Raw genomic sequence first — 13,585 nt, 5'->3', positions numbered from 1 at the left:
TGCAACCCCGTTTTAGGGTGAAAATGCATTTTATTGTAAGCATGTGCTGTGCAGTGTTGTGTTTTTTTCTTTTTCTTTTTAAAATAGCATGTGCAAAGTCCCTGATCAGGATAGCCGTCATGGATGTAGGGTGGAGGCTTTAATCCTTTGCCCTCACCACAGTCCAATCTTGGATTGGGTCCCCTTGTAGCTACTATTTGATTGAGGTTGAAAGCTCCCATTGCTACCAGTGAGAGCTTTTATTTCTGGTCAGTAGCAGCTGTGGGTGAGGGGATCCAGAAGATCTGAACCATGGCAGGGGTAAAGGGGATCAGTCCTGATCTTGATCAGTGGCCCCATGTGTGCCATTTTATAAAGTGGGGGGTGGGGGTGGGGAAGCACAGCTGAATAACACTTAAAACAACAGCTAGTTTTACCCTCATTTTGCCTTTCAAAGACACATCTCCTGTTAACTCAGTAACTCACTTGTACATTGTTACTGCTATAAATATTAGGAATACTTATATACTGCTTTTCAACAAGAAAAAAAAATCTTGAAATGATTTTCATTGTAAAAAAATGAAAGATGGTTTCCTGTCTCACAGTCTAAAAAGAAACACAAGGACACACCACTGCTTAAATACTGCTTTTCAACAAAAGTTTCCAAAGCGGTTTACATAGATAGATAAGATGGCTCCCTGTCTCCAAAGGGCTCATAATCTAAAAAGCAGGATAAGATAGACACCAGCAACGGTGACTGGAGGTACTGTGCTGGGGGTGGATAGGGCCAGTTACTCTCCCCCTGCTAAATAAAGAGAATCAGCATGTTAAAAAGGTGCCCCTTTGCCCAGTTAGCAGGGTCCACCAGCAATAGCTATTGGAAGGGATATTGCTGGTTGAATTGGGACAGTTGTTCTTCATACTGCTACATCCACAAAATTCAGTGATTCCATTTACTTTTATATTCATGATTTTTCTTCCACAATAGCACATAACTGCTTACAATGCAAGTTTGGGGAACTGTTGCTTTGGAGCAAATGTCTCCCATCACAAAAATACACACACATACATGAAGCTATTTGAATAAGAACAGAACCATACAGAAAATGGGGCTCTTACCAAAAATGGCAGTTTTATGGCAAGTTCCCCATTCCCTGCCCATAGTATTTAGATAAATTTATCCTATGTCCTGATGTCATTAGGGTTAGGGATTTGCATGAAGCGTTTCGGCACCTCTAATTTGAGGCACTGAAAAGCTCGGTGGGGTGAGGGGACGCTTTAAAAGGAAGAAGGCAGGTCTTATCTGTCCCTCCAACACTCCTCCACCCCACCCCCACCCCACAGCCCCAACATGGCACTATCCGTATTAAACAGCCATGGTGTCTGTTTTGAAAAGCCAAATTCCATGGCTGTTTCCTGCTCAGGAACAGGAAGTTCCCTGTTCCCAGCAGCCTGTGGACATTGTACATATAAATGGTCCCTGCGCAGATGCCATTTTCGTGCCAACACTGGAACATAGGAACATAGGAAACTGCCATATACTGAGTCAGACCATTGGTCTATCTAGCTCATTATTGTCTTCACAGACTGGCAGCGGCTTCTCCAAGGTTGCAGGCAGGAATCTCTCTCAGGCCTATCTTGGAGAAGCCAGGGAGGGAACTTGAAACCTTCTGCTCTTCCCAGAGCGGCTTCATCCCGCAATGTGGCTTTTCAAATGTCGCAATGTGGCTTTTCAAAACAGACACAATGGCTGTATAATATGGACAGTGCTGTGGAGGAGGAGTGAGGGAGGGGCAGGTAAGACCTGCCTACCTCCTTTTAAAGTGTCTGCTCTCCACCACCTCCCCAATACATGCAACGCTTTGTGTACATTCCTAATGAGGGTATGTATTTGCACACCCGAGGCGGCCAGTGACATAGAGTATCAATTATTAAAGAGGGGAAACACACATAATGATGGCTGAGGCATGGGGAAAGCTGATTATGGTTTAGAGAAGAGTAGGAGGAAAGTCAGCACAGACTGGCTATTTTCATGGCAGCCCAGCACTCTGATTTGTAATGTGTAGTTCCACCCATTTTTGCAAAAGATGAACACTTTCAGCTCTGTTACAATTAGATACCTGATTTTGGACTGTAGATCTATCAGACTTTTGTTCTCAAGAAGCTTTTAAATAGGTTTTAATACTAGTATAAACAATATAAGCAATAGAAATGGCTGACATAGACCACCCCTCCTGCACTCTAGTCCAGGGGTGTCAAACTGCACCCCTCCAGCTGTTTTTGGATTATCATCCCATCATCCCTAGTCACAGAGGCCAGTAGCCTGTGATAATATAAGTTGGAGGCCAACATCTGCAGGAAGGCCACTGTTTGACACCTTTGCTCTAGTTCTTCCAACACAGGGAAAGAAAAGAGAAAAAGCTGTAGGCTATTAGTAGAGAGATATGAGAGAGAGAAGGAAAAGCTGAGTATAGATGAAAGGAAAGGAAATGGGCTACAGGGAGATGTAAAGGAGAAGTGGAGCAACAGACAAAACCCAGGTAACATGGAATCAGTGTTCAAAGAGATAAATGGCATGATTTTCTCCAAGTGCTTCTCTAAGACAGTGTTCTAAATGATCTTTTAATCTACACTAACATATTGCCAACCCAAAAATTTGAGAGAGAGAGAAAGAGATACATAAGTGACTTCCAACATTGCAAGATGGTCCTATGGTCAACAAAGGAGCTCTATGCTTTTAAGAAATCTTATTTTCAAAATTCAAATATTAAAATTAACATTTAGTGGAAAATATAAAATAACATTTATTCCTGCCTTCTGCTGCATTATGCCTAAATTGTATGACTTCAAGGCACCTCCAAAACATATTCATAATGCCTCCTTGGCATTAGATTCCTAGCAACTCCAGTCTCAGTGGAGATGTTTTAATAGCTTGCTTTAGAATGTGGTGGGGTTTCTTTCAGTTCCAAAATGTTGAAAGGAGTTATTTCTTCTCATGCCTAGGACTGGTCTTGTATACTTGGTGCTGTTTGACCAATCTGAAATGTCAGCAATATAGTAGCAGTATATTTCACTTAGGTTGGTGATGCTGCTATCATAAATAATTTGAAAGCAATACAAATACTTTCTAAAGGTAAAGGGACTCCATTGATGTTTACTTCAGCATTAGGCTTTCAGAGGGGTACACTGTGCTTTTCCTGAAATTTACCTTTTCACCTTTATGGATGTTAATTTCCCTCAAAATCCTCAAATGTTAGCAATCTTGAGTGAAATCTCCATTGTTCAGAAGATGAATGTATAATTCTGAACATCCACTCACAGCTGGCAGGCCTATTTTTATTCTAGTAGTGGGCTATTCATCATCCTGATTACTACTTAGCTTTATAATAAGTAGACTACACTATCATAGGCCCAGCTGTTTGTATAGTAATCTCTACTAGGATAAGCATTCTGCTTGCCATTCCATTTCCTTTATTGAGGGATCCAAGTAACCTACCCAAAATTCAGTTCATTCCTAGAAGATAGAATTTATCATGATAATGAGATAAATCTTGTTTTTGACTATGTCAGATTTTTTCATTCCTTTTCAATTGACTTGTTCAGAATTTATCTGTGAACAATGGCATACTTACCTTCGACTCTGTCTGACTGTCTCTTCCTGAATAGGATTTAGAGACTGAAGTTTAGAGGGCACACTCAGCTAGTCCTGTACTGCAGTGGCATTTGAGATCACAGGTGAGCAGGAAAATGACTTTTCCTGCGGTTGCTATAGCAGCCTTGTATATCCCCACCAACTTGGATAAGAATTAGACTGCCATAGAAAGCAAGAATTGTACATTTTACAATATTGGAAAGAATAAGGCAGGGCTACACAGCATGTGATCTGCCTTGAATTCAATCCCCAGAAGCCTGCTATCTTTGCTTCTTAGGTGCAGGAGGGGGAGTTGCCAGGCAGCTGACAACACTCAATATCTGACTGGTGGGCTATGTTTGATTAGTGCATCTCAAGTTGTGCAATCTTGGAATCAGGTGGGAAGTATTAGCTGCATGGCAGAAAGCAGACTTGCATGACAGCATTCTCTTTTTGACCCATTCTGTAATGCGTAAAGCCGCACTTAGATACTGTGCAGTAAAATAAGTTGGAGAACAAATTATGTTTCTATAGCATTGTCTTCCTGCATCAGCAGATGCATGCTTGGCATGAGGTGTACCAAGAACATGGCCCTCATCAAAGCATGGTGCTAGGCCAGCAGTGCAGTAGAGTTGCATCATGGATATGCCCGTGCAAATGCTCAGGCTGGAGCATTAGTACGTTCTTAATAGCTGATTGAGGAGAAGAGAAACCTAATTTTCAATTGATTTATAGCATCAGAAGTTTGTGACTAACTAATTAATTATACTGCAGAGACTTGAATTATCTTTTGAAAACAATTTTCTTTTTATTAAATTTTTATTGGCTTTTTAAAGATATAAAATCATGTGCATATAGGTTTCACCATGGATTTAATTACAAATGTTACAGATGTATGATAGATTGCACAACTATGTATCGATTCATTATTAATAGTGCATTCCACACATAGCTTTCATTTTCTTACTTTTGAAAAACAGTTGGTGGCAGGAAAGCAAACCTGGAGAATCTATCACATTGACGTCAATTAATAATTTAGAGGGGGGATAGATGAGCATTTCAAGAAGAAAGAAAAAACTGATTTAAAAGCTGTGACTTTGAGAATATTGCACCTCATGCTGTATTTGTTTCATCTTTATAGCAGAAAACAGGAGTGTAAGAAGTAGATCGAAACAAATCCTAAATAAAAAATGTGAAGGGAAAGTAGAAGTGTCATTGGAGAATCTTGAGTCAACATTATTCCTGCCTTTATGCTTACCCCTAGCTTCTGCATTGGTTGATTCTGCTGTACTATTCAGTGACATTACACAGTGAGATTATACCATAAAAAATGAAGAAAAGAAATGGTATTGATAGCAAGGATAAGATGTACATTGGCATCCAGTCCCCTGTAATGTCTAGCAAATAACTACCTAGGCATGTAGCATAATAAAAAGAGAAATGGAGTTTTCTTGTTAAGAAGTTATAAAGAAAGATCACCGGTGTGCATTTGTATTTAGGAATGTACGGAGATTGCTTGGACAGTTGCTCTGTTGAGTCTAAGAGAGCCACCACCTTTAGCATTTCTTATCCTTACAATCCAGTTAAAAATTGTACTGTTCAGTTAAACAAATTTGGTTACAATTAATTCAACAGAAGAAAATCGGTGTAATTCCATGACTTTCATTATATGTTGCATGGCACTATTAGTTTGATACTCTAAAAATAACATGTAGATCAGGGATTTTTCTTTGAATCAAAAACACAAAACTAAAACGAGAAATTAGGTAGCTTTGTTGTGGCATACGTTAAATTGTGGTGAGTTAAAATCAAAATATAATTCTTTGTCTTCTTGATGTAGGGTGCTGAGTGAGAAGACTCAAATTCCTCTTGTCTTCAGTCTTGAGACAAACAAGACACATCCAAAAACTCTTTTGAAACTATTTGTTTGTCTGGGCAGGCAGTTCAGCAGTTATTACAACACTTTAAGTGGCAGGCACCACATTGTTTTTACACCCCCTCCCGAATTTTGCAATGCCATTTTCATTATTTCTTAAGTTAATAGCAGCTCTCCATCTGTGGGTGTCATGCAAGCCATTTCATCCTACCTGAAAGCCATATAGGGAGTTTGTCAGTCTCTGTTCTGACCCTTCCTAATACAAATAGCAGATTAGTGGGCATTAGTGTTACTAGTGGACACTGCTAGCTGTCCAAATTATGAGTTATGGGAAGATATAAAATGCCATGCAATGTAACATCTCTTCCTTATGGTACTGGTATTTCCAGCACTTCCACTTTCATAGTAAATTGGGTAGTCAGTATTCCAGCAACTTTTATCTGTATAAGATCAGTTGAACAAATCTGTTTTCTAAGTATCAATACATGAGGTGAGATGCTAATTTTAGGGTTGTTGTTTTTTTTAAACATTTATATCCCGCTCTTCCTCCAAGGAGCCCAGAGTGGTGTACTACATACTTGAGTTTCTCCTCACAACAACCCTGTGAAGTAGGTTAGGCTGAGAGAGAAGTGACTGGCCCAGAGTCACCCAGCTAGTATCATGGCTGAATGGGGATTTGAACTCGGGTCTCCCCAGTCCTAGTCCAGCACTCTAACCACTACACCACGCTGGCTCCACTACATCACGCTGGTTGAGGGAGTGTTGCTTATGGAGCCCACATAATAGTAATCTTCAGGCTGATTCTTATATTAGAGAAACAGTATGGCTTCCTTCCTCTCCTGTGACTTTAACATTAGAATGAAGAAAATAATTTTGGATGTTGGATGGCCTGATGGTGCATTTACTATCCATACCATCAAGCTTGTCAAGTAAGAGTGTGTGTGTGTGTGTGTGTGTGTGTGTGTGTGTGTGTGTGTGAGAGAGAGAGAGAGAGAGAGAGAGAGAGAGAGAGAGAGAGAGAGAGAGATGTTCTTGCTTATAAAAATAAGATGAAGTGATTACATAACTAGTTTTGGTGAGTTGATATGTAGTTATTCCACAAATAGAGGCAGTTTTGGGCAAGAGAAAATACGATTAAATCCTGTTGTCAAATAAATCGTTTATTGTGGCAATTTTTATTTTGTCAAATAAATTGTTTATCATGGCAATTTTTGCTCTGAACACCAAAGTTTAATGAAAGTGAGCTCCAATGGTTGAGTAACCGCTGCATATTCCTAAGTTTCACTTCTGGCAAGGTATCCCAGATAATTCCTTGAGCTGAAAACTGCTGCCTTTTACTTTATAGCTATCAGAAGTGTTCCATGCCAGACCAGCAAAAAATCTGTTTAGATGGAGATAAATGTTCACTATTACTTCACCTCTACCAAGGGTCAACTAACACTGTTGGACCTTGCATGTTTATTTTTTCCAAGCTGTTGTGCGCCTGATCAATAATGGAACTTCTGCGAGGAGGGAGGGTTTTTTAAACTTTTACTCCTAAACTGCAATCTCAGCAAAAATGCCCCTGCACAGCTGCTATTTGCCTTTAGAGGAAAGTTGCTGTCGATGCCAATGGCAGCATCCCTCCCAAGTCAAATAGCAGACACAGTGAGACGCCCATTTTCATCAGGTCTGTAGTGCAGGCATAAAGGGTTACCAAAAAAACACCTCTGCTCCCTTCTGCAGCCCTGGTCTTGATTGGGCACTCATGACTGCTATTTCCATTTGGAAAAAGCAAGCATTCAAGGCCTAATTTAAGAGAACGTCTTCTTCACTATGATCCCCATTGCCCATTGAGATCATCAGGAGAGGTTCGTCTGTAGCTGCCACCAGCTCATTTGGTGGCTACAAAGGGCTTTCTCTGTTGCCGCCCTGAGACTTTGGAATGCGCTTCCTCCTGAGAGAAGAGCATCTCTTACAACTTTTAGAAAGTCTATAAAGACATATTTATTCACCCAACCTTTTTAATTAGACTTGTGGTTTTAAATTGTTTCAAAGTTTTGATATCTGTTTTAATTTGTTTTATGTTGGTATAAACCACCCAGAGATGGATGTTTGGGATGATGAGTGTGTGTGTGTGTGTGTGTGTGTGTGTGTGTGTGTGTGTGTGTGTGAATAACATAACATAATTAACACCATGCCTAGTTTGGCCCCCCGTGTTAATGATGGGCAGCTTTTAATGACACATTGATGGAACTCCTGGTTGTTCCTTTGAGGGTTCAAAATGCTTTTGGAGCAGGATTCAGATGACTTGGAGCCAAACAGTAGCTGCTCTAGAACTTATGTGCCTGTGATAGGATGGGGAGGTACAGTCTATTCATGCAATTAAGCCCAGTGTTCCCACCCCTCTGCTTCTCCATGTGGGCACAAGCACCATACAGCTTTTAAGCAGCAACCACATGGCTCCTAGTCCTCTGAATCCACCCTCAGAATATTGACATTGCAACAATGGGAATATTTTAAGTTATTAGGTTTTGTAGATTCAATGTAATTAACTATACCTGTAGAATCTTATTGTTTCAGATGATCTGAGCACTCAGAACTAGTTTGAAGGCGGAAAACACAAAACAGTTTAGTCTGGAAGTAATTGAAAACCAACCTTTTATTCCTAGTCTACAATTTGAGATTCTTAAATGACTCTCTGCTGCCAAGTAATTACTTCAGTGTGAGTGCCTGGGGTTGGCAGAGATGTCTTATCTGCTTAAGTAATGCTGGTGTAGCATGGTGCTGTAAAATAGAAACCAAACATGACAGAGAGATAATATTTAACAGGGCTTTGTGTGTGTGTGTGTGTGTGTGTGTGTTTGTTTTAAAGGGCTGTTTTGCTTTTATTTTTTGAAAGATTCGCCCTTGCCAAGATACTTTCTTTAACCATTTTCTTAATCCCAGTAATTAAAAATCTTAATTCAAATCGCCACATGGGCACATTCTGTGGAAAATGTTTGAGGTACTCAGAGTGGTTTTAGGCTGTTTTTTTTTTCTATTCTGTGGTAGACAATCAAAACATGATTGTATACAGAACTGGAGTCTCCAATGAGGGATGAATCCCAGTGCCACCATTCTTTTGATAAAATGCATTAATCTTCCTTGCTTAAGATACACTGGCACTGAAATTTGTCATTTGGTTGATCCTTTGGAAAATCCATTTTGGCATGAATCCCTCCATGTTTTGATAGCAGAAGATACCAAACAATAGGAATAAAGCAATATCATTTGTAGAGGACAAATTATGCTTTTCAGTGGCAGGGGGTCGCAAAGCTAGAAAAAGTATTGCTTTACTCTGTTGCATGTGGGCTCCTTAGAGGCCACATGCAAAAACAGGACGTTGGACTAGATAGGCCTTGGCTGGATCCTTTTGTTTATGTATTAGCAGGCAGAGGTGCTGACAAAGGGAAAGCCTCCTGAGGCAGGAATCAATGGACTTCAGAAGCTCTCCCAGAAAGAGTCCTTTAAGTTGTGAGAGAAACTGTCCTCTCATCATTTACAATAATATTAGGAGGACTGGAAATAGAAGATATTCACATCTTCCAAACCCTCAGGAGTCCTCTAAACTGTGAAAGGGCAGGAGCTGCTGAGCAAGAGAAGAGTCTGCAATATGGCAGCCTTGTCCTGAGTTCTTTGAGTGTGGCTGCTTCCAGAGTCCTCTTTCCCACTGTAGCTGGTGAACAAAAGGAGAAGAGGCAGGTCAGGCACCCAGGCACCCAATTCAGGTGTTATGCAGATAGAAGATTCTATACTCACAGCATCCCCAAGTATGTACTAAGGCCTGCTCCCACTGTGATGCATGCAAATACTCCACTGCTGGATTTCCATGCTTACAACATTTTTCTACAGAGATGAATCTGTACTTGTGGAGAGATCCCTCTGTGATGCAAAACAATGGGGCACCACAGCATTCCTCTCTGATAATAGGGAAGTTCCCTCCACAAGTACAGCATTTGTTTTTGTGGACAAACACTGTAAGCATGGAGAGTTGGGGTGGGGTTTTAGCACACATCATGGTGTGTTCAGCAGCTTTCAAATGTGTTCTCGGGGATTCTGTGTGCAAGTACAGTGTTCCCAATTTGCTATGTGTCCTCAATGGTGTGGGGTGTGGCAAAGGATGGGTGGGAGAAAGGATGATTAAGGAGTGCAAGGGGTGGGAGGGAAGGAAAAACACAAAGGTGGGTTTAAGAATGAGGAAATAAGGAAGGTCTGGGTGGTTGATTTGGAAGGATGGAAGAAAGGTGAGGAAAGACTGAGAGCAAGGAAGGAGCCAGGTAAGCAAGGACTGATTAGAAAACAAGAAGTGGGGGAAGAAGAGGGCAGAAAGGCCTTTTCTCCTTCCTTTGCACTACATCCATTTTTTTTGCAGGTCTCCCATTCTATATGTATTTTATTTACAAACAGAGAATATGCAATAGGTGGCTAAATGTTTGTTACTTGAGGAAATCCCTGATATATTTGGTTTTAAGGTTTTTTTGGTCACAAAATATTATTTGCTTAAATCATTCCTGATGGACTTCATTGAGGTGATTGGGTGATAGCCTTTTCTTGTGCACCATAAAAATGTGTTTGCCTTAACACTGTCATAGAAACCGACACGGTAAGTCTTTGACTTATAAGAAAAAAGTAGGATTGTTCTTTTGTAGAGAACTTTAAATGATGGATCAGTTTTATGAAATAAAATAATCTTAAAATCTTCAGATTTTCTGTCCCACTCTTTTGATATTTGTTACAGTTTATCATGCTGACGTACATCTTCATGCTGGCTTGGCTGGGGGTTACAGCATTCACCTCTCTGCCTGTTTACATGTATTTCAACCTGTGGACTATTTGCAAAAACACCACCTTAGTGGAAGGGGCAAACCTCTGCTTGGACCTCCGTCAATTTGGTAAGTGAGTGATTTGTTGATTAATTTCGTCAGTAGAACTGGTATTTGAAATACTTAATAGCATTTTTAAATATTGGGTAGCTACAAATATCCACACATTTCAATATATGTAAATATTAATACAGCTGAGCTTTACTCAGTCTTCCTTACCCATGCAGAACATAGTATTTGGGGATACGATGGTAGCAGCCTGTGATTTGGGCACAATTATACTAGCTGGTGGACACCACTCAGGAGTAACTCAAATAAGCATTCATAGGTTTCAGTCCTACATAAGCTTATTTGAGAGTGAGCCCATTGAACACTATGAGGCTTACTTGTGAATCAACATGCGTATCATTCTACTGGCTGAAGATATGAATGCATCATTTATGGAGGGCAGGGAGTTGGCTAGCCTGGTCGCTGTTTGGCTATCTGCTTCTCACAGAATTTGGTCCAAGGCCCACAATCTTGATCCTTGCTTCTGGGCACAATTCACCTGCCAAGCCCAAAATGGTTTGGGCCTTATATATTAATTTATTGTATGTATATATAATTCCAGAATTCAGATCCCTGAAACAAACTGGCTATTTGTATTGCTCCCAGATACAATGTTTCCAAATAGACATTTGGAAATACAGGCAAACCTCATTACTCTCAGGGCTTCCATTCTTCACCTACTACCGCGAGCAATGAAACCGCATGTAATGAGGCATTATGCCTCTGGGAAATGGGGTGTTAAGTTCCAGAATGGGGGAAAATGCTAAAAAAAAAGAAGAAACTAAAAAACAGTTTTAAAACATGAAGTTCACTGTACTGTGCTCTGCGAGTTCTGCATGTGGCCAGGAATGCCTCCCAAAAGCTCAAAATGCATCCCCAAACCACAAAAAAATCAGAGAAGAAATCAATGTTTTAAAAAAGAAATGAGCCACAAAATGGCTCCTGTAGACAACATGGTGACTAAAAGTGATCTCTGCAGTACTTCCAGCCTACTAGGAACCATGAATATGTGGGTTTTAACCATTTTGTATCTGCAGACAATGAAAACGGGTGTCAATTAGACACCTGCGGATACACAAAACTGCAGATGGTGTATCCGCGAATAGTGGGATTTCCCTGTACTCAGGCTCTTTTTTAGCTTCTTCATAAATAAATTAAATGGGCATAGGAGTGCCCTTTAAGCTAAGGCAAGTAGCCCCCACCACCACCAAAAGGTTGCGCCATTATACGCCTCAGAATTCTATTGTTTATAAATATGACATTTGCTGAGCTAATAACTTGAAACTTGGCATGCATGATCTATTTGATAAAGTCTACAAATGTGTCTAGTTTCAAGGCTGCTGCAGCTACAAGAAGTTAAAAAGTGCTGGACATTTACATTTAAATTTTTAAAAAAACATTTTGACCACTTTCTGCCCAAATTGTATCCAGGCATATTTCTTTTAAATGTAGATGAAAACGACTGATGCAAACTGTTCAGGCTTGTCCAGGAAGGCAATCCTTTGTTGGTTTGATGAAATTTGGAGCAGCAGTTCAAATGTTATTAAGACTATTAAAGTCTATGGCTAGCAAGTGCTGGTGAAGTCATACAGAGCTTGACTGGTTGGAAAATGAAGCTGGAATGCTGACACATTTGCCAGTTCTCTGACATCGACGGGGGAGATAGCTAGTGGACTCTATTGCGGGTGCAATGCCTACTCTATTTGTTATAGAATGTGATCTCTCAGAAGAGGGGATGGACAGTAGTGGAAAGTCAAGTGGGTAGTTAGTGCAGTGTTGGGCTTACTTCAGAGTAAGCCTGTCCAGGATTGCAGCATCCTTTTCTACCTCCCATATCCTCTCTTATCTGTCAAGCAGAGAGTGACTCCTTCACACTTTTTCAGAATTACCTCACACTTATTTCAACTGACAGTGTCCTGCTGCCCATCTCCCACTCTCAGAATGCTGACAGGAAAACTGCACTTGACTTCTGCAATCAGAAGGTCCCATTTACTTCAATGGACTGGACCTCTTTAATTACACCTATTTTATTTAAAAGAACAACCACACTGAGGAGTGGGGCAGGGTGCTGTAAAAATAACAGAGCCTTGTCAAGCCACAACACAGTCTTGAAAGGCACACACAGACTGCTTGGAAACACCTTCCCAGCACCTTCCCCACAGAGTTCTATGGCCAAAGTGCTGGGAAGGATGACACTTCCCAGAGTTTTCATGTGCACCTTCCAAGATACAGTTATTCCAACTGTAGTCTATTTCGTATTTATTTATTTATTTATTTATTTATTTTTACAAGTACATCCCACTCTTTCTCCAAGAAACTCAGAGCAGAGTAAATGGTTATGTTAATCCTCACAACAACTTTGTGGGGTAAGTTGAGGCTGAGAAAGAAGTGACTGGCCCAGAGTACCCAGTGAGTTTTATGGCTGAACGGGGATTTGAACTTGGGTTCTCCTGGTCCTACACCCCACTGGTTCTAAATCACTGTTGTAGAACTCCACTATAATGCAGAATATCCTATGACAGTTTTAGAAGTATATAAAATATAATGCAGTCCACTGCATTATATTATCCAGAGTTCATTAGAATAAAAACTGAATGTGACATTAGATTGTCAACACTGAAATGATCATTTTCCTTTTCACAAACCATGGAAATTAGATAGTCAAAATACCCTGCTGGTTTAAGACCAGAGTTAAGGCTTTCTTATTTTGAGTCAAGCTCTACCAAACCAAGAAATTGGAACCTAAGGCTGATGCTTTTAATAATCATGGGGCACATCTGTTATGATGTTGTGCAATGTCACAAATTGTGCTTCCTCACAACTTGCCTTCAGTGCACCTACATGGACATCATAAGACATCTTTGCTGCTGCCAGGCACTCCATCCTCCCCATCTTCAGTTGGGCCTCAAAGACCAAGGAAAAGTGTGGGTGCATGAATGAATGGCAAAATAGAAAGTAAGCACAATTTGTGACTGCACAACATCATTACTGATCTCGTGGCACCTCTGTTGTCAGCCTTAGGTTCCAGTTTCCTTGCTTGGAGCCAAAATGAGGTAGCCTTAACTTTGATCTTAATGCAGCAGGTTTTTTGACTAATAAATAATAAATCTGAGTCCATGCCAAACTAACTGTTCAACTTCCCTAGCTACCAGTGTTCCCTCTAAGAGAGATTCCCGGATGTTGTTGACTACAACTCCCAGCATACCC

At 40.5% G+C, this 13,585-nt stretch overlaps 1 protein-coding gene across 8 annotated transcripts in view; it reads left to right on the top strand.

The window, feature by feature from the left end:
• The window catches only part of GPM6A (glycoprotein M6A), a 313,262-nt gene that overhangs the window by 288,372 nt on the left and 11,305 nt on the right, over window positions 1-13,585 (top strand). For all 8 annotated transcript variants that reach the window (XM_053251765.1, XM_053251764.1, XM_053251761.1 and 5 more), the window contains one exon: window positions 10,246-10,399. In XM_053251765.1, coding sequence (XP_053107740.1) covers window positions 10,246-10,399 — 154 coding nt within the window. The remainder of the gene's footprint in view (window positions 1-10,245; window positions 10,400-13,585) is intronic.

The sequence above is a fragment of the Hemicordylus capensis genome, chromosome 5 (assembly GCF_027244095.1).
Source record: "Hemicordylus capensis ecotype Gifberg chromosome 5, rHemCap1.1.pri, whole genome shotgun sequence".
Classification (NCBI taxonomy): Eukaryota; Metazoa; Chordata; class Lepidosauria; order Squamata; family Cordylidae; genus Hemicordylus; species Hemicordylus capensis.
The sequence above is the reverse complement of the archived record's forward strand: the minus strand, read 5'-3'. Positions and strand labels throughout refer to the sequence as shown.